Source organism: Aspergillus piperis, assembly GCF_003184755.1.
Source record: "Aspergillus piperis CBS 112811 unplaced genomic scaffold BO85scaffold_8, whole genome shotgun sequence".
Lineage (NCBI taxonomy): Eukaryota > Fungi > Ascomycota > Eurotiomycetes > Eurotiales > Aspergillaceae > Aspergillus > Aspergillus piperis.
Genome location: NW_020291598.1, coordinates 866,582 through 891,247, shown reverse-complemented (window position 1 = coordinate 891,247; position 24,666 = coordinate 866,582). Strand labels below are relative to the sequence as shown.

Genomic DNA, 24,666 nt, shown 5'->3' with positions numbered 1-24,666 from the left:
ATAAGATAAGGAGATGGATATGTTTCCACCTCTGACTCAGGCCAGGAACCCGGGGACCATGAAAAGCCTTCAGGTCGGCGAGGTAGGGGATCGGGGATCGGGATTGAGATGGCAATTGTATAGAGTCATAGTATTAGCATCTCGCCCGAGAAGAGGAATGAATATATGTAAGAGGTTTCTACGTATAAAAAGAGAAAACATTCTAGAAACGAAAGCGACATGAGCATCGGGTCATTTGTATGAAGTCAAAGAAACTACATGAACGAAGTATACTATACGTCACTATCGCAACATATACGCAACGAACAGAAGAGGCACCAGCAATATCACACGATGGAACCAATCATCCATCCCATATTCGAGAAACAAACCTCAACATGGCAATACATCGTAGCCTGTCCCGAGACACACGAAGCCGTGATCATCGACCCAGTCCTCGACTTCGATCCATCTCAACTCACCGTGACTACAACCTCAGCCGACGAACTCCTTGATCTTGCAGCCTCAAAGGGCTATCACATCACTCGAATCCTCGAGACACACGCCCACGCCGACCATCTCACCGCAGCTCACTACATCCAGACCAAGCTCCATCATCAACAGCGCTTATCATCCTCCTCCTCCTCATCATCAACAGAATCAAGCCCCAAAGTCCCCATCTGCACCGGCCACCGCATCCGCCAAGTCCAAGCCACATTCGCACAACGATACAACATCCCGCCCAACGACCTCTCCACCGCATTCGACCACCTCTTCCAAGATGACGAGACCTTCCAGATCGGACGCATCACCGCCCAAGTCCTCCATCTGCCCGGCCACACGCCCGATCACAGTGGGTACATGATAGGCAGCAATGTATTCACAGGAGACTCGATCTTCAACCCGGACGTGGGCAGTGCGCGGTGTGATTTCCCGCATGGAGATGCCCGCGCCTTGTATCAGACTATGCGGAAGCTGTTGGCGCTACCGGAGCATGTTAAGCTGTATACGGGGCATGATTATCCGCCTGCGGTTGAGGGGAATTCTACGACTAATCGGGCGCCTAAGGCCTTTGTGACAGTCAAGGATCAGAAAGAGGGGAATAAGCATGTGAAGGAGGGGACTGTGGAAGAGGAATTTGTGAAATGGAGACAGGAGAGGGATTCTGCGTTGGGTGAACCTCGTCTCTTGCATCCTTCGTTGCAAGTTAATGTTCGGGGTGGGAGATTGCCATGGGGTGATACGGGGAATCGGCGGAGGGCTTTTCTTTGGATGCCTGTGAAAGTACCCGAGGTTATGGAGAGTAGTGGTGGTAGGAGAGGTGTGTCTACGATGTCTATGTCGTCGGCTAGTATCGGTGGTAGTGGTTTGCGGGCTATTCTGAGGTCTGTTGATAGGTTGAAGATGGTTATGCGCAGGTTTGTATAGATTAGTTATGTATAGTATGATGGTATTAATTAGATCAATTTGGGCATTCTTTGTGACAGAAGGATCAAAACCTCCACGTAATGATATGCGCGGTCAAGTGGCCTAGAACTTGGTTATCGTCGTCATGAGCCTTTTCAGGAGATCCTGAGCTGGACATTTGTCTGTCGCACGCGGTGTGTAGATCGGATTCCGGGGGTTGTTCAAGGGGTTACTGAATGCCTCTGATGAGGGCTTTTCATTGGTTGATGGTTATTCGCGGGGCGTTCATTGGATGATTCGCAATCGCCGATAGGTGTCTCCCCGGTCGCCGATTGAACTTGTCGGCCATCCAGAAGCTCTGTGTGTGTTGAACAAAGTACGGAGCTGGGACTTTATCTAAAGCTACCAATATTACAGCTCAATTCAGATATAAAGGAACAACGGGAAGGCCATATTTCACTTCCAATAGGTACCAAACTTTTAACAATCAGCTTATACATCTTGGTGACAACAATGGCTTCTACAATGCTTGCATCTTTCCCTGGCACTGCTGCCAGCTACACTACCTCCCATCTGAACAAGGACTCGGCTCCGTTATTGGTCGAAGAGGACAACTATACATTTGAGCAGCTTGTTCAAGACCTGAGAAGCTACCTGGGTAGCTCTCGAGGCCTTGATGGAGAAAATGTTGACCACAACGTTCTGATTGCCTTCATGTCCAAATACGCCTCCAACCCTAAAGACTGGTCACGGTTCGCCCGCAACGACGTGAGCAAGAATTATACTCGCAACTTGGTGGAGGATATCAATGGCCGTGCCAACCTGGTCAGTCCCAAAATTGGAGGTTGTTATGGTCCCTGACGACTAACATGTTGACAGTTGGTGTTGGTCTGGAACCCGCAAAAAGGCTCGCCCATCCATGATCACGCAGATGCGCACTGCATCATGAAGATTCTAGGGGGAGAACTGAACGAAGTGATATACGACACGCCAGACCCCGAACGGGGCCATGATGCGCCTTTGATGGTCAAGCAAGAGACCACGTACAAAACCGACGAAGTTGCGTATATCTGTGACCAGATCGGATTGCATAGGGTCATGAACCCACAGAAAGATCAAGTTGCTGTTTCTTTGCACTGTAAGTTGGCTCACAGCCCGTTAAAACCCATGGTTGTCTGACGCTTTTTCAGTGTATACGCCGCCCAATGCCGCGGACTTCGGCTACAACATCTATGATCGCGACACTGGACGGAGCAGCCATGTCTATCAGGCATCTTAGGGGGTGAGAGGAGGATTTGGACAAGGACAGACGAGTGCAGGACACTCGCTATGATTCATGACTAGCGTTGATTTATATGTATGCATCTAAACTGGGTTTTGGAGGACCTGGAATTTGGGATTCCAGAGACTGTTGCTATTGGCATCTTTGTATTACAGCGACCTGGATCAGTTTGAGGCAAATAAGCCATGCATAGTAATACCCAGTTCAATGTCTTTCTAGAAGGACTGCCATTCTTCGAGGGAACTGATGCAGATTGGATAGTAATGATCTTGTTCCATAGAAGGTAGTCTGAATTTGCATTTCAGATGCGCTCACCTAAGAATAAAGTTTCTTTAAGTGATAAAGTAAAATTAATGGACTTCGTAAAGAAATCAAGTGGCGACAGTTACATGCTTCTCTATTCCAATTGTGTATGGAAATAGCTTAGTCATGTGAGCTTATGAGTCTGCATTTACCCGAGTAGGCATGGACCATGAAGTGTGCATCTCCATGACTGTATCTGCTTCGACGCCAGCTGGATTCTTCTGTTTCCTCACCCCCGGAACAGTCGTTTGTTCGTATTCATAATATGCTACTACTACTTATTCTCTTTGGACATATGTCAGCATGATTGAGAGCTTCCAGCCAGAATACTGAACATGACTCGTCCGTCACCGCTGGCCTGTACGGAATGTCGCAAGCAGCATCTGAAATGCGACGCCCAAACCCCCACCTGCTCTCGCTGCTTACAGAACCGACTAAAGTGTAATTATCTTCCTTCTAGACGTGGAGGGAGACGGAAAACCCGGGAAGCACTACGGCAGCATCACGATGCATCTTCCGCGGACTTGCTCTTGTCACCTCACCCTACCGATATGAGTGGGCGTGATGCTTCTTCGACTGTTTCTGGTCAGCAGAACCAGCGCATCAGCCCAGTCGTGGAAGGCCAAGCTCAAGATGCTGCAGATTCGGATGCTCGGCTAGTCCGCCTGTATTATGAAAACTTTCACTCAGCGCATCCAATCCTGGTTCCCGCGCCCTTGTATGAAGAACGCAAGTACCCAGCGTACTTGCATGAAGTAGTCACACTCATAGGTGGCCATTTCTTATCTACTGGCTCCCTTCCTGATATGGCCAATGTGCAACTGAGTGCTGATGGAGAAAGGACGCCAAGCAAGGTTCAGGCACTTTTGCTTTTTTCGATACTTTCATGCGCTCGCGGCGAGTGCTCGCAAGCTCACACATCCTTTTCGCAAGCTGTCGACATTGCGTTGGAACTTGGAATGTACCGACAAGAGTTTGCGTCAACGTCTTCCAATGTCGTGGAAGCTGAGAGCTTGCGCCGGACTTGGTGGGAGCTTTTTATCGTCGATGTCTACATGGCAGCTTTGCAGAAGAGAGTGGTCTTGCGATGCAGCGGTGTTCCTTACGACGTTGCTTTGCCGTGCGAGGAGTCCGTATATGCTAATTACACTAATATACCCTCACCGCCAACTCTTGCTGGGTTCAATAAACGCATCTTCGCTGATGAAGAAACAAGCTACTCATCTTTCAGCTATCGTATTGAAGCGGTATGCATACTGGCACGGGTATTAGTCCTGAATAGCCTGCCAGAAACACACCGGGATCACTTGCAAGCCGTGGAAAATGCGCTTGTCAGCTGGACGAATCACCTTCCACCAAACAAAGTCGATATCGTGGATACGTATGGCAGCGTCGATGAAATACTGTTCCAGGCACACACTACTATCCACTTTGCTGCAATGCTCCTGCATCTTCCAAGAAGCAGCCTTCGGCCCGTCTGTCCAGAAACTGAATGTCCGATTTGCCCAGTGATCCCATCTCGGCTTTCGCCATCCTTCACCCGACATGTTCATGATATCAAAGCTACGGAGGCATCCAAACAACTCTCCAATCTTCTCTCAGTCCGCCCCAGCGTGCAGAGATACAGTCCATTTGTCGTTTTCAGCTTAGTACTCTGTGGAATGGTCCAGCTTGCCACAAGTCGCATCCATTCCTCAGAATGTTCTGATCATCACTGTAACAGAATCATCTTGGTTCTAGGCTGTCTGAAGACACTGAAACAGAAATGGCCCATCGCAAACCGAGCTCACTACTTCCTTCGGAGCGTAGCAGCAGAAACATTTACGGCCTGGATTGAGTCTCGATATCCACAAACCAGCAACGCTGTGCCTCTAGCCTCAAGAAATGGTCCCAGCTTTCCACCTGAAAATAATGCCTGGCTCTCTGTTGTTAGCAGCAATGACACATCCAGGCCTGTGGAGACTGACGCACAAGGCATATTCTCGCCGGGACTGTTATCCGCATACATCGACCCAACCTGCAGCGAGCCGCTGCTTCTAGGTCCTATGCCTGATCTTGACTTCACATGATCTGCCTCAATGTGATGACCAACCAGAGGCTTATAATCTGCGAACGTGCAATCCCCCCGAGGACCTCTGAACCTTGCTTGAGGGGCCTTACTACCTTCTTCGCTGCATTGTTATGGCCCACGCTACTACTACTCCGGGTGTCGCTGCGATGCACATTAAGCAGAATTTGCAGCACTAAATGCTATCCTGCCTGGCACTGCTCACGGCTATTGCTATGGACTCGAGCTTGCCCTCAAATACGCCTTCCAAGCCTCCATTTCGTCCTCCTCGGACTTGACTACGTGAATTGTCCCCGCAGCTACGCTCACCTCGACTAGGCCTATCGCTGTTCAACAGGAGATTTATGGTTTTCTTGTAAGCTGATGCATCGTATCACCATTTTATTATGGATCTTGTCGAGCGTGGCTTGAATGAGAAACAGGGTTGACTGTCGCTTCTAATACCTGTTATGAAACGGAAAAGCGATCTTTGCTGGATCTACCAGAAGCCGAACATCTGTTATATGAGAGATTGGTTGGTCTCAACATGCCTCTACGTTCTTAATGTTAGGGGATGGTTGCTGGGCGGGTCAAGGAAAACCAGACCATGCGCACAGCCGTGGCTCACTGGCAGTGAAAGTACATAATGAGCTTAGTAGCCGGAGGCCATGAACATGAGCCAGCACGTGAAAATTTCAAAAGCATGATAATATTCGCATCCAATTTGCATGTGTAGCCCTCAATTTTGACTATCTGCGTTAATCGTATCATGATAGTATTGAACCGGGATTGTTCACTGTGGGCTACCAAGTCGTGCAGATGTATGTCCTGCGAGTCTGCCAGCAAGGTAATAAACCTAGAAGTAGCACTGCAGCGAAGGCTCAGCATACAAGGGTCATGAGCCCTTCGGGGTCCCCGTAGGCTAGTGATGATGCGCCTTATCCCACCCTAAGAAGGGAGTACTTCGGGGAACCCTGGTTTATCAATGCCAGCAAGGAGAACCCAAATATCGCCGGACAATAACGACGCCAGCTGGGCAACCGAAGCGTATCAACACGCGAGTAGAGCACGTCTCAGAACGTGTTATCCAAACATCCACATCCCAATCTTCTCAACACTTAACGCTTCTTTGTAGTAGCCGGGACGCCCTCACTCGCACGCAGCTCCGCCAACTTCTTCTCCCGCTCAATTAACCGTTCCCTTTCCTCTTTGATCATCCGTTCAACCGTCTTATTCGCTTCCCCCAACCGATCCATCTCACTACTCTCCGTCGTCCGACTATACGGATTCTCCGCGGACGAGTTCGCCGGAATCTCAGCCGTCCTTACCCCCTTCTGCTGCTGCTGCGACTGCTTGGTATTCTTGCCACCCTTTCCCTTCTGCGGTTGCCCTGCTGCCCCCGCGCCACCTGTCAAGAGCTCATAAAACTGCTCCACGGGTTCATTGAACACCACCTCCTCATAGTTCTGGCTGACCACCAGCTCGCGGCGCTCTTTCTTCGCTTCCGCGTCTGGTCCGTACGGATGCAACTTCAAGCTATGCCATAGGGTCTGTGGCTTCTCGGTTGACTCCGGAACAAAGTATAGTTTGATCTGGATCTCGAATTCACCCCATCCGGTTTCGGTCACTTCGAAGGGGGCCTGTTCGATCGTTCGCACGTTCTGGGCGTAAGTCTCGTGGAGCTTGAATTGTACTTTCTTGAGCCAGTAGGAGATGTCTTCGTCGTTGACGCCTTTCACGAATACGCGCCACTGGTGCGTGTGGTCTGCTGGGACGTGGGGGGGTTTCTTGGCTGGGTCGAAGGGTTGGGCTTCACTGCCAAAGACTGTTATGGCTTGTTAGGATGGACTTGACTTGAGAATCAAAAAGACAATGGAAAGTAGAGGCATACCGAATGGCCGGAAGACAGAGACGCCCTTTATAGTTGTGATAGGTTAGTCGGTCGGCCTGGTCTTGTATGATCTGGGAGGGATGGACTCACTCTGACGCGCTTGGTTCCTGTCGCTGATGGCATGCTGCAAGACTGACAATATAACCAATCTGGAATAAGCAGGTCGTATGCATACACCGGGTAAGAAAAAAATATATCGATGGTTAAGAGGAGGTGTGTAGTTCCAGTATCGCTCTGGTCGCGATTCAGGCCGCGGAATCTCTGCAGTTGCACGTGACGGATGCGGGTGATACGATAAGGAATCTGGCGGAAGCTGAGCTGCGGCGGGCGGTCGTTGCTTCCTCCGGGTTCGAGCTCCGGCGATTTGGAATTCAATAAAAATGTTTCGTTGACTTCAGTCTCTTAATTCTCACAAAAGCAAAATATATTCGATCCGAGTTTACTTGATTTTATCTCACAATGGCAGCAAAAAGGGTGGTTGTCGCCGGCGGAAACGGCTTCTTGGGTATGTGATGCAGGCAGTCTATGTACCTACCAGCCGGACGCTTGAGCAATCAATGCTAACAGGTTATTCCCCGTACAGGTTCGAGGATTTGCAAATCTGCTGTCGCTAGAGGATGGGAAGTTACGTCGCTCAGGTACGAATGCTATTGATTCTGCTATCTTAAGGAATGTGTCTAATTCATACGCACTGGTATTAGTCGCTCCGGAGAACCGCGATGGGATACCGTCACTGGTTCTCTCAATCGACCAAGCTGGGCCAGCTCAGTCGAATGGGCTAAGGCCGATATGCTCAAGCCGGAAACCTACAAACCCTTTCTGAATGGTGCGAACGCCGTCGTCCATAGTATGGGAATTCTCCTCGAGGCGGACTACAAAGGGGTGGTGCAAGGACGAGAACCGATTCTTAGCGGGCTGCAAAAGGCATTTGCAGCGTCAAAACCAGGCAGTCAGGATCCGTTGCAAAGGCGGGAGGGAGAGCCTCTTCAAGTGAAAGAGCGTAATGGGCAGTTTACATATGAGCTTATGAATCGCGATTCTGGTTCGTGCGATGCCGGGTTATGATTGAATGGATTGATTGCTAACATCTTGATTACCGTTCATTTTAGCGGTCGCATTGGCGCAAGAAACCCTTAACGAACATGTCCCGACTTTCCTCTACATATCTGCTGCTTCAGGCGCGCCGGTTCTCCCAAGTCGATATATCACAACGAAGAGAGAGGCGGAATCTATCATCGCGGCGAAGTTACCGGAACTGCGGAGTGTCTTTGTGCGAGCCCCGTTTATGTACGATGAAAGCAGAAAGTTCACACTCCCCATTGCTCTTGGTGGCTTCGTCGGTTCTCAGGTTAATGCGCTTTTGGGCAACAGACTGGACTTCCTGGGCTCCATGGTCACGAAACCCTTCCAGGTGGATACTGTGGGTGAGGCTGTAATGGAAGCCCTGGATGACGAATCTGTCCGAGGTGCCTTGGGAGTAGAGAAGATAGAAGCGCTAGCTACGAAAGCGTGGAGGAAGAGCATGCTATGAGGGAGGAGCACATAGACGAGAAATTGATTGCCAAACTAACATGTCAGACTGGCTGCTTGGCGCCTGGAGTGAGAATATGCCCAAGGTGAGCAAGGCGAAGACCTATCTACCGACCAGACCCATGGAATGTCTGTGAAATTTAGGTCAAAATCCCGACCGAGCGCATGTCATCATCTGATTCCGCTCTGAGATAACGGCATCAGCAAAGTGGCTTTGTGACCAGGCCATCTCGAGCTGTCCAGGAAATCTCTCTGGAAGCTGCCATAGTGTACACTACATCATGTATCATAAATGAGGCTATAACCAAACATGCCTAATTCGTGTTTCAAGGGACCACCTGTCATCAAAACCGTCAAGTGACTTGGTATCTCGGTCAAGATGATGTGACTGAGATAGGTGCGGCTCGTATGTGCTATAACTGGATGCCAACTTCGTCAAGCAGGGTGGCGGACCCTGCAAGGGGAGTTCGTCGGCGACCTTCTTTGCATTTGTCCAGTATAGTCCGGAACGAGGTGCAGAGAAATGAAAATTGACGAAGCGCACACATCAAGTTGCTGTCATGCAGGTCTTTTTGCAAGGCGACTGTACGTTTGAACTGTCCTGCAGATTCAGATTTTCTTGGCGTAAATCAGATCATCGTACCACGCTCGAAGCTGTCGCGAATTTCCGTAGTGTACTGGAAGGCATTAGCTAGGGCTTTTGACAATTGACAAAGTAGGAACGCACCTTGTTATAGAATCTCGACAATTTCTGGTTGAACTGCTTGTTCTTTTCGTTGATGTAAGTGACGTCGCCGTCGTCGTCTCCGCGGCGGTCCCTCCGCTTCTTGAGTCGGACTTCCTCAGCTTTCCGAAGATTATCCACGAGCTTGTCAACAGCTGCTCTGTCGGGCTTGTTCTCCGTGAAGCCAACACTGTCAGCAGTAGAGTAGAAAGAGCCATTCTTATCGACGGCGATCATTTCACCGTCATTGGTCTCAACGATCTCGAGATCGCCATTGGCAGCAGCCTTTTCGATCGCTGCCATCTTCTCCCTCTCGTAGGTTTCGAGGTCAGGCTGTACTTCCCGCAGCTGTCTCTTGTACACCTTTTTCGCGTCTTGGGTGTAGTCCTGGAATGCGACATTGTCCCGATGACGCTGCTTCTTTTCCATGCGCTTGTCCCAATTTTCGGACTCGTCGACAGTCCAATCCCACGCACGCTTACGCTCAAAATCCTCGCCAGCGGCTTCTGTGTCAGCCTTGAGAAGGTTATGCGATGCGAAAGCATGTTTGCGAGAGAGCGAAGAAAGCAGCGACGGATCGGTTGCGAGACGCTGTGTTTCGGCAGCCGTTTCTTTCAGATTCCGCTCAGTAGCGGTTTTCTAAAATGATGTCAGTACGAACACAACGTACAGTGACCCTTCGTTACCATGAACTTACTGCGCGAGCTTGGAGAGCCTTGAATCTTTCTTGTCTTTGACGAGCTCTTGAGGCAGCATCATCGTCTTTTTTGTCCGTACTGGCATCATTTACGCTAGCCTCTCCTCCTGATTCTCCCTGTGTCTTCTCTTTTGAGGTTGATGTAGGTTCCTTGCGATCATCGCTGGCTTGGTCATTCTCTGCGGATTGCTTGGGTATTTCCTTGGCGCCAGAAGGGCTGGCCGCAGACTGCTCGGCAGGCATGCTGCAAACAGATAGGAGTGCGTAAGTCTCCAAGAATTAACTGTTGGGGTGAATTCGTAAAAAAAAAGTCGGGTATTTAGAAACCTCGAGTATATTGATGAGCGAAAAGCAAACGAAGGTCGGTTTCTGACTAAAGGACTGAAGCCTCGATTCCGGATCGGAGTTGCAGTTACGCCATGGCCCACCGCCATGTTGACCGCCTTGCCCCTGGTGGATTGCCGGGCGTTATTATGCTTTATCCACCCGCTGCCATCTCCACTTTCCCAACCCCGGATTATCACTGATGCCCATTGAAGACCGCCTCCACTCTGTCAATTGTATGTGTCCTTGATGCCTAGAAGTAATCGAAATCTATGTCACTATACTCTCACCTGTGTGTGCTATCACGGCGGCGGGCATTGAGGTCGTTCCATATTTCACCTTCGCTGGGCCGCCATGTCTCCATCGACGTCAATTCGAGAGCTTCATATACCGAGCCCACTCCGTCCCACCTGGTCAGGTTCGCTCTGACAGGTACCACGAAACCTTCTCACAATGATGTCTCCAATCCTGAGCTTGACAAACACCTCTCGGATATATTTCTCGGTGATTGGCCCTTGGTGTCTCTACCACCACCTTTTTGGAGCTCTTCTGGTCGAGAACCACAAAGCCCCGATGAAATCGCATCGTTCAAAGCCCTGAAACATGACGTACGAAACCTGCGTCACTTACAGGTGTTCATTGAAAGAACTGTAAATGAAACAGAAGGCAGTCTAATTTTACAGACACAATCGTGCGCCCTTTTAGCGAAAGCGCTGAATCGTTGCCAGCGAAAGAATTCCTACGGCGAGATTCTCACGGCGCTCAATGCTATCATCACAAGACTGGAGAAATTGAGACTACCGCGTACGAGTAATCTCTACTTTTTGGGGATGTACTATGCTGCACTCTCATTGTCTGCGCCGGCTCTTGAAAGGTTTCTGGATGGGTACCTTTCCGTTGGCCTGTGGCCCCTGGACAGCCTCGCAAGTGCGTCTATAGTGAATGCGCTCCTCAATGCCCTTCACTATAAGAGATTCCGTGAGGTTACTATTGATACGGACGCGATACTGGAATTGATTGAGGGAGGCAAGCAACGAAGGAAGAAAAACCTTCACGATCTGTTGTCCTGGGGCGATTCTGCCGGCCCGGCAATGCATCGTGGGCATTACCTTTGTTTACTCGCGAAATTGCGGAGCAGAGACCTTCTATCTGAAGTCTGGAGGCAAGCAATGTGGAGACTTTCGCCAAGCGCTTCCCCTGAAATGTACCAATGTATGTACTCTTGTATAGTGACTCTGATGGAAAGTGGTGATGTTCTCCGAGCTATGGATTACTTGCAAGAAGTGTCGAAGCATTCCCAGGATATGCTTCCTGGTATCTCCGAGTTCAAAGACGTCAACATGCTACTTGACTCAGAAGTTATTGGTCCTCTGTTACCTCGGATGGCAGGTGAGACAGAGTACTTGAAGCTTCTTGAGGCCCAATTAATACAGTTCGAGCACAAGCTGGGTCTCAGTTGGGATTCTGAAGGCCCCTATCACACGAATATAAGTGACCCGCACTCGATAATATCTGATATACCTCTCTTCAATATCGATGGTGACAGCACAGGCTATGAGAGCGTTGCACGCTTGATCACCGAAATCAACGCCTTCGGATGCTCCAGGTCAGCGACAGATCTCGGCAAGATTGCAGAACTGCTTGAAGAACACGACGGAGACGTTATCCCTGTATCTTTGCCATCAACTGAAGGCCAGGATTTGGAGTATGCCTGGTTTCCCCGATATTCTCCAGTTCAGTGTTCGGGGGCCTCTCCATCTGCTAGGAAAGAGGGTACTGAGCCATGGACACCTTCAACGTTAGGCTTAGTCCGTGTCAGCTGCGATAGCAGTGGATCCCCTCTCGAGCGCTCCATTCATGTGATGCAGCTTGGTCGTTTGGCAAGGAGAACCAGATGTCCACATGATCAGGATCCAAGCCATGATAATCCTTGGGAAGAGACCGAGCATATGATTGCGTGGGATCGTGTCTATGGCCAGCTCATCGCTGTTTACGTTGGACCAAGCAACAGGCCTATCGAGGGTCGCATGGAGTCACGAGCTGCACGAGCGCGATCTGGTATTGAGGCAATCACCACCGTCTCTCTTCGTGGTGATACGGCGCCAACTTCTCAGGGTGATCTGATATCTTTTATTGGTAATGCGTCTATGCATTATTACATCGAGGAAGATCCAAGCCCGGACCTGATGCTATAATTGCTTCCCTTGTTGGTCACTAGTGTACATAAGCATTGAGCTTTTAAGTACTTGCTCAGCACAAATAGCCTCTTTCTGGTACGATGCATTTTCGGCAATTACCATCGAAGACTTACCCTTGAAGAAGCTCATAATAGCTCTGCCGGATATTGCATCTCGCAAAGTGTGTCCGCCTCAAGGCCTTATTTCCCCCCATGGGAAGTAGCTATCAAACTTGCAGCCTAATAGCATCTGTTGCATACCCCATACATGCAGCTTGGTGGACATGTTCAGCATAGCCACAGCGATTCGTGATGCACTCTCTTGCTAACACCAGAAGGTTATGCTTAGCCATCTAAGACTCTGGGGAAGCCAGCATCATCCTTAGCTGTCCTCATCTTGCATGACCACAATCTCTCAACATCAGTGGCAGAGACTATGCAATGTAACTAGTATCTGCTAAGATTACATATTGTTCCAACGGAGGGCCCGAACGTGATGCACTTTCACCAGCAAAGAACCATGCTATCGGCCAAATCCGAGAGCACGGCTTCATGTCACGTAAGCCACGTCAATACCTTTCGGATGGACGGTGGGCGAGACATGGTCCCATGGTTTGATCGTGTGCTCTACCGCCTGCTCAATGTCAGATAACATTATCTGGCAGGTGAGCTGAAGCCCCTTGCAACTCCCTGTCTCATATTACGTCAGTATTCCGTGTCACCACAATGAAGGTTAGGTGAGCAAACCCTCAAGGCACGAAGGATACCGATTGCTGATATGCTTCTAGCACAACATGATTTTACTTTTCACCGTTTGGGTAGCCTGCAGCACATTCTGGTGACTGGTTTCAAAGATTCAATAATACCATTGCTGCCTTCTCTGGTGCCCTATCAGTGCAATGGGATTTCTAGCGGTCTCTGACTGTCACTTCATATCCCACACAGCATGCTGTAAGGTTGTAAGTACATTGCTAGCGGTTGGCTCACCTTCTCAAGGTTAAATTTGGGTATAATGCTGAGACAATCGATTATACAAAGAAACTTCCATGTATGTACGAATTTCCAAGTCGATTCAGAGCGTACGTACAATACAAATGCCTCCTAGACAAGGATCATCCCGTCTGTTCGGAGTAGTTTCAAGTGTGCAAGTTGCTGTGGCCCGCGCTAAGAGCACACGCAGGGTACCGCAAGACAAAACGAAGAGACAGCCAGGATATCCTAGGTTCAGGTGCAAGGTCAGTGCGGACAACTGGAAGCCAAGGCAAGCTTGTCAGCTTCGAGAGTCAGGGTATCCTGGCTCCCTTGCTCGCAGCAGCCCTTTGTCGACGCAGATTAGTAGACTAATTAGGAAGGTCGATAATCCATCGACCCGTAAGATTTCGAAGATCTTCTTCTCTTGCAGGGTTGCGCCATTAGTTCGCGATCGAGGCTTCCACGTCGCCCTAGCAGGGGAGGTGATGCGTCCAGGATTCGGTGTGCTCTTTTGCTTTTTCTCCAAGAAACGGCCCCAACGAAGACAGAAAGCATCGATCCATATCCTTCATCTCTTCAATTGTATGCTGTGGTCGAAAAGAAAGGCATTCTTGCATAAGCCGTCCAGGGAATATTTCAGAACCCAAAGTGTCGCTGGCGTGTAGAGCCCAAAGGCTGTCTCGACGCGAGGCGGGCGGCCCGTACTTCGGCCAGAACCTTGGGCACTCAAATCATCCGGTGAGACCGGAGGGCACATACTTGTTAGTTAGTTAGGTAGTATGTCTATAGGTAAGGTTTGTCTAAGATTTAGTGGCCGCATTCCCACACTCTATTGGTATCAACTTGCCTGGTGTGTTTTTCTTTTCATGTATCATGATTTGTCATATCTGTAGATATAGTACCATCATATGGAGCGGTTTCAGTAGGATTGGCGAGTGGCTAATGTAATTAAGATGCGTGGAATGGTAAAGGGAAGATTGAGCTGGCTGGAGGGAGAATAGTATTGCGGTTGGGTTGCCGGGAGCAGCTGCTATACGGCGGCGGAAGGCGAACGTTGGGCCAAGTCACTTGATCCCCCCTTCCTTTTCGTAATGCGGCAATCGACAGGTCGACGAGATCGCAGCGACTCCTCCGCTCTCTTGTAAACTGGAGATCTCCGATTCCCACGGACTTTTCCCTTGGCCCAATCGGAGAAACGCCCTTCTTTCCCCGTAAGTCACTCATTTCCAGCCTTCCCTTGAAATGAACCGCATGCGTGCAGACTGCTGGTCGAATAATACCTTCGGTTCCTGACAAATCTTTTCCTATGGTTGCCTCTGGCGATAGTTTACTCAAGGAGTATCTCCGTGATTCGCTTCCTACACGGGTTCTCCGTCCTAGTTGCCTTCTATAGGCAAATGGAGTGTGGCTGGCAACGCGCAGCGTTAATTGGCATCCGACCTCAGCGTCCGACCCATGCCTCCATTAGTCCCAACTAAAGAGAATATCCATATCGACGATGGACAGAAAAAAAACAGAGTGGAGGAAATTCTCCCCCGGAGGAAACTCCTAGGAATAAGCAAGAAGCTCACGATTATGCACTACCTGTGGACGGTCATGACGCACGAACAGGATCATCGCCGTAGCACCCAATCTACACACTAGCCACAGCACTACAATTGCAGCTTCCGGGATTCCAAAAGGCCAGACCCATGACTGCCTGGGTAGGAACACAGAAGGGTGGACACTGGATACCCTTAGTGTGCATGAGGTACACCCGGATTCCAGGAAATAGAACGCTGCATAGGCGTGTCGGTACTCGGTAATAGTTCCATCTGTCTGACGGTGGTTGTTGACTCATCAGCATCCAGCCAATTCTGGCCATCGATCAAGTCATTCAACAGTCAAGGATGTGACACATCATTCATGGTTGTCGGCAAGGCAACCACACATACAGTAGCCCGTCCACCCAAGAGGGAATGGTGAACAGTTGTTACAGGGCTAATGCACGAAAAGTACTTCTGTCGCCGACTAGGATTTCTTCCCCGCAGCACCAGAGGGGGTTACGATAACACAAATCAGCTGAGATGAAACATCCAGTGTGATATGTGGCGGTGACCACCGATCGATCTTCCATTGCAAGGATAGGCATCATACCTTGTACCTTAGCCACAATGTGTGAATGAATATGTCCCAGGATCTCACTACAGGAAATACGAAGCGCACTCAACGGGTTTCTCGGGCTTCATTGAGATCAAAAGTGGAAGTGGTTTTTGAGGTCCCCACCAGAAGTAAGCCAGCTCGCCTCCCTTCTTCTTTTCTCCCCTGTAGTTCCGTTATTGCAAATTATCTGACCAATTGGCCCGCTTGTTTTATCATTTGTGGTCCGGTGTTCTTCTGGACCAGTAATGATCAGCGAACTCGATGGTTGTTGCGGAGAAAAGCTCACTATAAAATAGTCTTAGATTCGAAACGGCCCGTGCAAAAGACCCCGGTATCCACGACCAGCAATGACAAATCGGCAATACTCGCGGGCCTGGGAGAACGGGGGCTGGACACGCCCACCACCATACTCCATATTCGTCCTTGTTTGCTCTCTTAAAGATGCTCCTGGCTTAGGCATGCAACAAGCTCAGTATGCAGGGCCCTGGTTTCATGCTAAAGACGTGGGCGCAAAAGTAACCTGAACATTGTCGGATGGAGTTCGCAGTCCCGACACTAAGCAGCTGAACAGCCGTATTCGCCTAGCGTACGGAAAGATCCCCGACGGCCGTGTCCGGCTTTTGCGGTCAATGGCCCTTGTCCTAAGCTCAATAATTGTCCCGGGGGTTCATGGGCGACATCTATCATCACACCCTTCCAGGAATAGTGCTCTGTATATGGTCGATAGTTGAAAAACAACGGTGAGAGTCCAGATCTGGACTCCACTATACAGTTTTCTAGCCGTTTCTATACGAATCTTGCAGCACCATCTTCCTTTTTCCTACTTCCTTTCCGAGCTGCAGGACAGGTCTGTGCCGGGAACGCCGAGGCTCGCAAATCATCAGTATAGACCATTCATTCCTTGCACCGATCAGCTGCTGGAGGCCCATCTAGTTGCATTGCGTGGACGGGCTGCAGAGTATCTAACGATGATAGCGACCACGGATAGCGATCCCAGCAATCTGAAATGCACGGCTTACGGCGTACATGGAATAATATTCTTGCCAATCAACTGGTCGATTAGACTCGATCTGCGCTTTTATTCCCTGTTCTTTCCTGGCTTGTCGCCGCTCACTCGTTGAAACCTGGATCACGGAGTCGAACATCTCACCCGATGGTTCCTGCTGGGTTTCCAGATCATCGCGCATTTAAATATTAAATCCTTCGGCAGCAGATCGCCCTAGTTCCCCGGGAAGTGGGTAATAATTGGGCGCCTTGGTAAACACAGTTCACGCCTTTGACTAGGCACTTAGCAAGCGATTCGTTGCATATACGGGATCCTATTCCGTTATTGGCCATCGCAAGAAAGATAGTCCCTCCTTATGATACTACTTACCACTTCGACGAATACGAGATGCCCACGGCATATCAGGGTCAGTCGTTTAATGCTTTGGCCAATGATTTCCCGCAAGGCCGTCATACTGCGTCGTCTGCAGAACCCAAAGGGACCCATAACAGAAGTGGCTCGTCGACTGGAACCTTACTAGTAATTGCGATGGTCGCGCAAAGTTCCGGACAGTGTACAGACCAACACACTGGGCACTAGCAAAACCTACGCTTCTTTTGTTAAATACGGAAATTTGGGATATCGGAGAAACTCATGATGGAATAAAGATTTCTAAGATTCGGGGATATACACGGCCGGATCCTGTCAGGGACGCAGTGTTGCTGCATGTCTGAATTTTTCACAATGCCACACACATACGCAGTGGGCACGCACAGGCTCTCACAAAAGCATCGACCAACCCGTTTCCCCAGATCCATTTCTTTTCTTGCACGGCCACAGGCAACTATAAAGTGCCAATAAACACTTGCTATTTTACTGCTTGGCTTAGGGTTAGTACCACGCTCCTGGCCATTCTTCCTCCTTCTGGGGTGGTCATCAGACACGCTTACTTCACGTTTCTACAGGGTCACTATTCCAGTTGCTTGCCTTGCCGCTACTTGCGCGCCGGTGTGAGTCGTGCTACGATCTGGTTGGGCAGAGGTGGGCAGTCCCCTTTTCTTTTTCCTCCTTCGTCTTGACTACCTTTTTCCGTGCTTCGGGACCCTCCTCAGACAATTGCTTTGTGGTCTGCCTTTGAAAATCATCAAAAAGAGCTAACATATGCATATCACCTCAGCCAGCTACTTCGGTAGGTTGGAACAACCGCCCACGTCAGGTCATGTTATGTGCACCTTTGGCCTTAAAGGAAGCATCTTAAAACCTACCGCACACAATTAATCTGTGAACTCTGGAAAATCTTTGGCGCTGGGTATACCGTTACGTAGTACATGGCCAATTTGTCCCAGCGGGCTTCTGACCCCTGTCGATTGTTCTTCCCATATCGGGTCTCATTCCATCTTTTCTTCTAAGTTGACCAAACCTTGCTTGACCATTTTGACGTTCCCTATTGTGGATGCCTAGCCCGCGAACACAACGGGAGATCAGCCTTTGGCACTCTACAGAACAGCGAGAGCAGGTCCTAGAAGAAAGAAAAAAAATTGTACGGACCCCCGGACGTCCGCGCAAATTGCATAGATGTCTCGAACCCCGCTACCACAATGGATGTATCCCGCATCCAGTGGTCAACCGTCGGATGCAAGATCCTACGCCGCTGGTGATGATCACCAGATGTTGACGATGCCAAATCGATTCCACACTCTGGAAGATCCCCCACGCTTCCTCTATCCTGACAATCAGGGCTACGCTCCGACTTATATGTATCCCGGATCAAACTCCAGGGCTCCCTATCACGGCAGAACTTGGGACAGCCTCGCAGACCCCAAATTTAACCCTTCGCCAATACCGGTTGCCAATCATAGTGTCTTTCCTCAGTATGGGGCCCAAAGGTCAAATGCCATGAGAGGCGCGGAGTATGCCTCCGCTTCAACCTCTGTCTCTAGCCCTTATCAGGATTCCCCCAGTTACAGTCGCGGTTCTATTGGTTCTATTTCCGGGACGCGGACAAATGATGTGGAGTCTCAGTATAAACCCCTTTCTTTCTTTAAAAGAGGCCCTAGTCTTATCTGCCTGGAGTTATGATACCATGATCTTGGTCAAATGTGCATACTCCCGCTATTTCGCCTCGAGCTGTGGTGCTTCGTAACTCCCTTAAGAACCATTGTGCTAATAGGGTTTATACAGGTACAGTAGCAGCTCGGCGACCTTTCCAAGCCCCGTTCACTCTGAGGAGAGCTCGGCAATGTATCCAGCGCTCGCACCACCCATAAAACCCCAGGCACAACAGCATCAGCGACACACCACGTCCAGCATGCCTTCTGGGTTTGAAAGATTGCTTCACCATTCTCCAACCCCATCACCTCCGCCACGAAGAACCTCCACGACATCACGCTATCACCTCTTCATTCGACAACAGCCCCTCGCAGCCCGGGCTTGTGGTGCTGGAGACCGAGACCGCCGCCCTGTAGACCCACCTCCAATTCTGCAGCTGCTATTAACGGACTTTGACCCCAACACATCAGATGATATCGATATCCTCCAAGATCCGCGCTTTACCGTTGGCTGTTTCCTGGTTCCCGAAACGCGAGGATCGATTTCGTCCGACATGGATGGTGATAGTTCCCTTCGAGAGGACCGTCTCGGAACTGCTCCCGACCAATCTACACCACTGCTTTCGGGCAAAGCATTCGTCTCGCCTTTCTTTGTCGATGAAGATCCTGATCCAACAACTGCCCCAAATCATCCATCAACATTTGATTATCACCTACCGGAACGAAGAGTCCAACTTGCTCCATCAACCTCTAAGGGAGCCCAACAGCCGGCAGCATTCTTTATATTCTCTGATCTCTCCGTACGTACAGCTGGACTGTACCGCTTACAGTTCCGTCTTATGAATTGGGGCCTCGTTGAGGACACGGGTCAATCGATGCCCGTTCTTGCTGAAGTGTGGTCCGATCCGTTTAAAGTCTACCCTGCCAAAGACTTCCCCGGGATGCGAGACTCATCACGTCTCACAGAGGGCCTTAAGGAATTAGGATTCGTCGAACTCAAGACCAGGGGAAAGGGGAAAGGCAAAGGTCGACGGAGGTGACTTGACAGCGAGAATGGATAAGGTACAGATGAATGAGTGAACGCAGCGCTGGTCGGGGTTCTTACGAATTGGTTTGATCTGCTTCATGTCCTCTTTTCTTTTCTTCCCCCCTCCAGTGTCTCTCTCCCCCCTCGGCCGCTTGCAAATCATGATTCTTTTTTCTTTCATTGATATCAACGCTCGAATCTGGCTTCTGGAAAGATGGCTATGAAAGGATATATATGATACTGTTACTAGGTTATATTGATGAGATATGGAGTTTGGATAGGGCACTCAGGTGAAAGAGATGCAGGCTGTTAGTTGGTATTTATGTTGAGGCAAGGAATAGACAGGAAACTATGTCACCAGTCATTGCTGCAAAGAGACATAAGGTTCTATACATAGATGTCCAATTGTTGCATATTCCCCATCTCTTCCCTACTAATGAATTGTGGTTAACTGGAATCTGAATCCGTAATACTAGTATAATGGAGAACTAGTACTTTGGGCCCCATACTGAGGAAAGACACTATGATTGTACGCCATGCCTACTAGTAGTGTTGATAGGTATCAAGCTGTAGAGATTGGCAGTAATAGTACTTACTAACGGTATACTTAGTGCAACTCCTGTACTACTAGTGTTTGGGCGTTCAACTCTATGAGTACTAGCTCCACGATCGTTAGGAGGTTCAGATATATACTAGTGACCCAAGTTCAATTAGTTACATCATTCAAAGTCGAAGTTTTGACAAGACAGTAGCAGAGCAGCACACTAACCTAGAAATGACAGTAATCACAATAGAGCACAATTGCACTTCTCTTCACTGCTGCTAAATTAGAAAAAGACATGACCTATAGAAGGTGCAAGTCACGCTGGAATACAGGCGAAGTGGTTGGTTGACAGTTAGTACAGTTCGCCGGGCGGAGCCAAAGTCGGGCGCGCGCCGTGGCTCCGGCAGGGAAATTCTCATGGTTCGTTCCTGGCCCGTCGGTTCACGGGTTTACTGCAATCAGTAATGACAATTGTCGTAGCATTGTAGTTGTTTGATATGGCTCAGAGAGATGAGTCTCGGGTTGTATGAAGAGGAGATTATAGCTACGAAATATGGGCGAGGTGGTGGTTTGACAGCTCTCCTAGGACCGATCGTCCAAGCGACAGATCTACCAGTGCTCATGACGTCCCCGTGGGGGCTTTGCACGCCAAAAAAGGTCCCCCTTCCAGCTTGTTTCAACATTGTCCATTCAATGCGATAATAATGTACACTCGCCCGCCTTTTTCCCGCTTTCCGGTTTATATCAGAACAGTCTTAAGAGATATATGACGGAGAAAAGAAAAGAGATAGGATAAAAACACACACAGACAATACATGACGGAATAGAGAAAAAAAAGGGTGGTGCGAGACAAAACTCCAGCATGATGAGATGCAGTCCAATCACAACGTCCAGACCATCCAGGTAGCCTCTCCCCTCTTCCTTTCCCACCCCCTCCGCTCATCCGCTCAGAACGGAGGAGGGGTTGTGGAAAGATGAAAGCTTAGGGTGACCCGGTAGCATTAAAAAAAAAGTCCCCGAAAGCAGAGAGTAGTATATAGGTCCCAGTTTAGTCCATAGTGGCCTTGGCGCCCACGGCCTTGAGGGTCTCCACGATCTTCTCGGCCTCCTCCTTGGGCACAGACTCCTTCAGGACCTTGGGAACGGACTCGACGAACTTCTTGCTGTCGACCAGGGACAGGCCGAGGAGGGTCTTGATCTCCTTGATGACCTTGGCCTTGGAGGAGGCGTCGACGGACTCGAGCTTCAGGTTGAACAGGGTCTTCTCCTGCTGGGCGGGAGCAGCCTCCTCTTCCTCAGCAGCGGCGGGAGCGGCGGGAGCAGCGCCCATGGCGAAACCGCCAACGGGGAGGTCGGGGATGTTCAGGCGGGTCTAGAATGACGACGTGCATGTCAGTATCGAGCTCAATGTAATTCGATGAGTGTCAATCCACCACGCTGGATGGGATACAGCCTGAAATGGGCACGATGCGGAGTTTGCGACACAGATCCGGGATAGCAAAACAACGCACCTTCAGGGTGGAGACGAGGTCGGCGGTCTCCAACAGGGTCAATTGACTGATCTGGTCGACAATCTGGGTGATCTTGGGGTTGGCAGGAGCAGCAGCAGCCTCCGCCTCAGTGGATTGCCATCTCCGGCTGAGTGTGCGCTGGGACAGGTATGTCGTGGGAGCAAGGCGCAGAGAAGCGGTAGGGCGGACGATCTGTCTGCAGCAGCGAGCTGCGGCCTGGGCGGAAACGGACATGATGGACGGGAGGCGAGGGCGAACGGAACGGAAACAGGGAGAGACGTAGGACCGTGAGGGGAGGGTGACCAAGGAATTGAAGCTGCTCAAGATATCGAATTGCTCGAAGAAGGCCTTTGCGGGAAAAGAAAGTCGAGCGTCGGCCCGGAAAATCCAGTCACGTCACGTGATGCGACTGACCGCCCGCCTATCAGTGCTGCTGCTTATACAAGTATACACTCTTGCTATGATGAGTGTTATGGAAGATCTACACATAGTTACAATCATCTACGTACTGCCAATTCATAATTGAATCTGATTTACCCTAGTCGGCCCAAAGGATTCACATGAGCAATATTGCTACCAAGACTACCACACAAAGCATTATACACTCCCGGACATGCCGGGTTAGTTGACGTTCATGATTATCGTGTCTATATCACATTTTGAGTTTTAGACCACATGGAATATACCGCTCTCCAACGCCTCAAATTTAGTCCTCATCCCAGTTGGGGTTGGGACCCGGGGGCTTGGGTCCACCCGCCTGTCGAGCAACGATGATCTGGTCGACACTGAGGACTGTCCGGGCGGACTCACTCGCGAGTCTAATGGCCCAGCTCTTAGATGCCAGCAAGTCCAGAATACCCTCATCCACAGTGTCAAGAGTGCCAGTCGAAGAAGGTCCCACTTCCAGATCGACACCAGTAGTCCAGTAAGGCTCCTCCTCGGAACTGCCTTCTTCCTCCGACTCCTCTGACGACTCGCCGTTGGCGCTCGTGTGATGGTGGGCAGTGTAGAGACGAGAAAGAACCTCAGTAGCGTCCAAGCCAGCGGACTCCGCCAGAGTACGAGGGATCACCTCGAAGGCTTCGGCGTACTTGCGGATAGCGTGCTGGGGCAATCCGGGGGTGCGATCGGCGAACGCAGAGATCTTCTCCACAAGCTGAATCTCGGTAGCACCGGCGCCAGGAACCAGACGGGGGTCCTTAGTGATGGCCTTGACGGCGTTGACACCGTCGTCAATGGCACGCTCGACGTCATCCAGGTGGTTCTGGGTGGCACCACGCAGGACGATGGTAGATGTGCGAGTAACAGCGTTGGAATCTTCTTGACGGAAAACAGTGACACGGTCTCCACCAATCTCAGTGGTCTCGACGACGTCGATAGAACCCATCTCATCGGGCATAGGAGCACCCAGACGAGCGAGAGGAGTAGCACCGACCACGCGGCAGAGACGGCGCAGCTCGAACTTGGACAAAATCTTGATGACAAGAATGTTGAAACGGTTCAGGTAGTGCATGGCGAGATCACCGATCGTGGAACCGCAAACAAGGACACGAAGGCCGGAGTCGTAAAGCTCCTTGATGGCCGCCTCCAGACGCTCCTCCTCACCCTTCGAGAAGTCCAACATCTCCTGCGCGTTCTTCAGGAGCACGGTACCCTTGGTCTCGGTCTGAGAGATGTCAATGGGGCAGCTGAAGACACCGACCTTGGCCTTCTGTGCCTTCTTAACCACACCATCGGGCTCACGACCAAGGACCATACCCTTGACAACACGGGACTGTTCCAAGCTACCACCCATGATCTTCACAACGCGGACGTTATCGACGTTAAAGTTGACGGGGTTCTTGGGCAGGACGGCGAGGACGGCCTCGGCAACCAAGGAGGCCAGGATGTCTTCGGTTCCGGACTGCTTGCTGGCGACAACGGTACGGAGAGCCTTGCTCAATTCGGTCTGAGAGCGAAGATCCTGCAGGCGATCGACCTCGAGGCCTAGAGATAAATCCATACGTTAGCAAGTGCGGGAGAAGCGATCAGGATAGCCAATGGACCGGTAGCCCCTGAATGTAGTATAGAACGCATAACCCGAGAACAACCCACCTTCCAGCACCTGAAGAGCGAAGTTCTGAGCCTTCTCATAACCCTGCGTGATATCACTTGTCTTCAAACCCATCCGCAACAATTCCTCGGCCTTCTTCAGCAACTCTCCCGCCAGGATGATGACCATGTTGGTACCGTCACCCATCTCCGCATCCTGCTGTTGACTGGCCATCACAAGCAACTTGGCAGCGGGGTGCACAACATCCAACTCGCGCAGAATCGTAGCGGCATCGGAAGTGAGGATCATCTTCTGCAGGTGGTTAATCACGATCTTGTTGCGACCGTACGGGCCCAGCGACGTGAGCACGGTCTGAGCGATAGCCTGGCAGGCTTCGATGTTGCGGATAACCGCACCGTCTTCGGCATCATGACTATGAAGAACAGGATGTTAGTCAATGATTCGAATCATCGCCGGATTGTCAGTATTGGCGGTGCCTGATATGAAACTCCCGCCATGCTCGAGGGACCTGAGGGGCGGGACATTCCACCACGGGGGGTTTTGCTTCGCTCACCTCTGATACCCAGGCTTGAAGAGACCAGCCTGGGAGGGACCAGGCATAGACAACGACATGATGACAAAATCCTTCCACTGAAGTTCCGGGAAGAATTAAGAAAAGTAGTAATGGGGGACACTGCCACGACGCTGTCCTGAAGCTGTTCTGGGAATTTTCGACGGAGCTTCGAGACGGTCTGGCGGCGGTTGTTTGTTTGGTTTGCACCCGGAGGGGCTCTCTTTCTGTTGTTCTGCTTAGAGAGCAAACCATCACAACAACACACTACTTTATGTGCTCAGGAAATAATATTTCTACCTCACATCAAGCCGATCTACTAATATACTGTCCGTGGCACCTAACACATGACATGAACTGTTCACACAGACCTTCCCCGGTCTCATACACAAACACATTTCTCCCCCCACTCGCAACTAGGCTTCAATGTCTGTTGCTTAATGCAGGGTTTCTCTCGCTATTGAGTTTAACAAG

At 50.3% G+C, this 24,666-nt stretch overlaps 12 protein-coding genes across 12 annotated transcripts; 7 read left to right on the top strand and 5 right to left on the bottom strand.

Moving 5' to 3' along the window:
• Positions 1–333: 333 nt before the first annotated feature.
• BO85DRAFT_371237 (MBL fold metallo-hydrolase) lies at positions 334–1,407 on the top strand (the record flags this gene model as incomplete). Its single annotated transcript, XM_025655991.1, has 1 exon — positions 334–1,407. The coding sequence occupies one exon, from the start codon at positions 334–336 to the stop codon at positions 1,405–1,407; it is 1,074 nt and encodes a 357-aa protein (XP_025515923.1).
• A 387-nt stretch (positions 1,408–1,794) lies between these two features.
• Positions 1,795–2,979, top strand: BO85DRAFT_420411 (putative cysteine dioxygenase). Its single transcript, XM_025657894.1, has 3 exons — positions 1,795–2,211; positions 2,266–2,524; positions 2,577–2,979. The coding sequence occupies exons 1-3, from the start codon at positions 1,900–1,902 to the stop codon at positions 2,663–2,665; spliced, it is 660 nt and encodes a 219-aa protein (XP_025515922.1). The 5' UTR covers positions 1,795–1,899; the 3' UTR covers positions 2,666–2,979.
• A 179-nt stretch (positions 2,980–3,158) lies between these two features.
• On the top strand, positions 3,159–5,341 carry BO85DRAFT_291518 (Zn(II)2Cys6 transcription factor). Its single transcript, XM_025655271.1, has one exon. It carries the CDS (start codon positions 3,307–3,309, stop codon positions 5,038–5,040), a length of 1,734 nt encoding a protein of 577 aa, XP_025515921.1. The 5' UTR covers positions 3,159–3,306; the 3' UTR covers positions 5,041–5,341.
• A 365-nt stretch (positions 5,342–5,706) lies between these two features.
• Positions 5,707–7,135, bottom strand: yaf9 (YEATS domain-containing protein YAF9). The gene is made up of 3 exons (XM_025657006.1): positions 7,000–7,135; positions 6,910–6,934; positions 5,707–6,843 (listed from the first exon to the last, which is right to left on the bottom strand). Exons 1-3 carry the CDS (start codon positions 7,030–7,032, stop codon positions 6,137–6,139), a joined length of 765 nt encoding a protein of 254 aa, XP_025515920.1. The 5' UTR covers positions 7,033–7,135; the 3' UTR covers positions 5,707–6,136.
• A 233-nt stretch (positions 7,136–7,368) lies between these two features.
• horA (ubiquinone biosynthesis protein COQ11) lies at positions 7,369–8,440 on the top strand (the record flags this gene model as incomplete). Its single annotated transcript, XM_025655971.1, has 4 exons — positions 7,369–7,414; positions 7,493–7,547; positions 7,611–7,951; positions 8,019–8,440. The coding sequence occupies 4 exons, from the start codon at positions 7,369–7,371 to the stop codon at positions 8,438–8,440; spliced, it is 864 nt and encodes a 287-aa protein (XP_025515919.1).
• Positions 8,441–9,068: 628 nt separating this feature from the next.
• Positions 9,069–10,103, bottom strand: BO85DRAFT_371330 (pre-mRNA-splicing factor SYF2; the record flags this gene model as incomplete). The annotated part of the gene is made up of 3 exons (XM_025655995.1): positions 9,069–9,116; positions 9,167–9,802; positions 9,861–10,103. 3 exons carry the CDS (start codon positions 10,101–10,103, stop codon positions 9,069–9,071), a joined length of 927 nt encoding a protein of 308 aa, XP_025515918.1.
• A 353-nt stretch (positions 10,104–10,456) lies between these two features.
• BO85DRAFT_371135 (uncharacterized protein) lies at positions 10,457–12,379 on the top strand (the record flags this gene model as incomplete). Its single annotated transcript, XM_025655987.1, has 1 exon — positions 10,457–12,379. The coding sequence occupies one exon, from the start codon at positions 10,457–10,459 to the stop codon at positions 12,377–12,379; it is 1,923 nt and encodes a 640-aa protein (XP_025515917.1).
• Positions 12,380–15,344: 2,965 nt separating this feature from the next.
• BO85DRAFT_291226 (uncharacterized protein) lies at positions 15,345–16,174 on the top strand. The gene has a single exon (XM_025655270.1). It carries the CDS (start codon positions 15,494–15,496, stop codon positions 15,911–15,913), a length of 420 nt encoding a protein of 139 aa, XP_025515916.1. The 5' UTR covers positions 15,345–15,493; the 3' UTR covers positions 15,914–16,174.
• Positions 15,983–16,822, bottom strand: BO85DRAFT_449092 (uncharacterized protein). Its single transcript, XM_025660087.1, has one exon. It carries the CDS (start codon positions 16,659–16,661, stop codon positions 16,437–16,439), a length of 225 nt encoding a protein of 74 aa, XP_025515915.1. The 5' UTR covers positions 16,662–16,822; the 3' UTR covers positions 15,983–16,436.
• A 744-nt stretch (positions 16,823–17,566) lies between these two features.
• Positions 17,567–19,991, top strand: BO85DRAFT_449091 (velvet factor family protein). Its single transcript, XM_025660086.1, has 2 exons — positions 17,567–18,480; positions 18,641–19,991. The coding sequence occupies exons 1-2, from the start codon at positions 18,035–18,037 to the stop codon at positions 19,545–19,547; spliced, it is 1,353 nt and encodes a 450-aa protein (XP_025515914.1). The 5' UTR covers positions 17,567–18,034; the 3' UTR covers positions 19,548–19,991.
• Positions 19,992–20,943: 952 nt separating this feature from the next.
• Positions 20,944–21,938, bottom strand: BO85DRAFT_291207 (mitochondrial 54S ribosomal protein bL12m). The gene is made up of 2 exons (XM_025655269.1): positions 21,590–21,938; positions 20,944–21,450 (listed from the first exon to the last, which is right to left on the bottom strand). The coding sequence occupies exons 1-2, from the start codon at positions 21,821–21,823 to the stop codon at positions 21,127–21,129; spliced, it is 558 nt and encodes a 185-aa protein (XP_025515913.1). The 5' UTR covers positions 21,824–21,938; the 3' UTR covers positions 20,944–21,126.
• A 168-nt stretch (positions 21,939–22,106) lies between these two features.
• BO85DRAFT_420388 (chaperonin-containing T-complex subunit CCT8) lies at positions 22,107–24,466 on the bottom strand. Its single transcript, XM_025657893.1, has 3 exons — positions 24,196–24,466; positions 23,684–24,054; positions 22,107–23,575 (listed from the first exon to the last, which is right to left on the bottom strand). The coding sequence occupies exons 1-3, from the start codon at positions 24,252–24,254 to the stop codon at positions 22,296–22,298; spliced, it is 1,710 nt and encodes a 569-aa protein (XP_025515912.1). The 5' UTR covers positions 24,255–24,466; the 3' UTR covers positions 22,107–22,295.
• Positions 24,467–24,666: the final 200 nt, after the last annotated feature.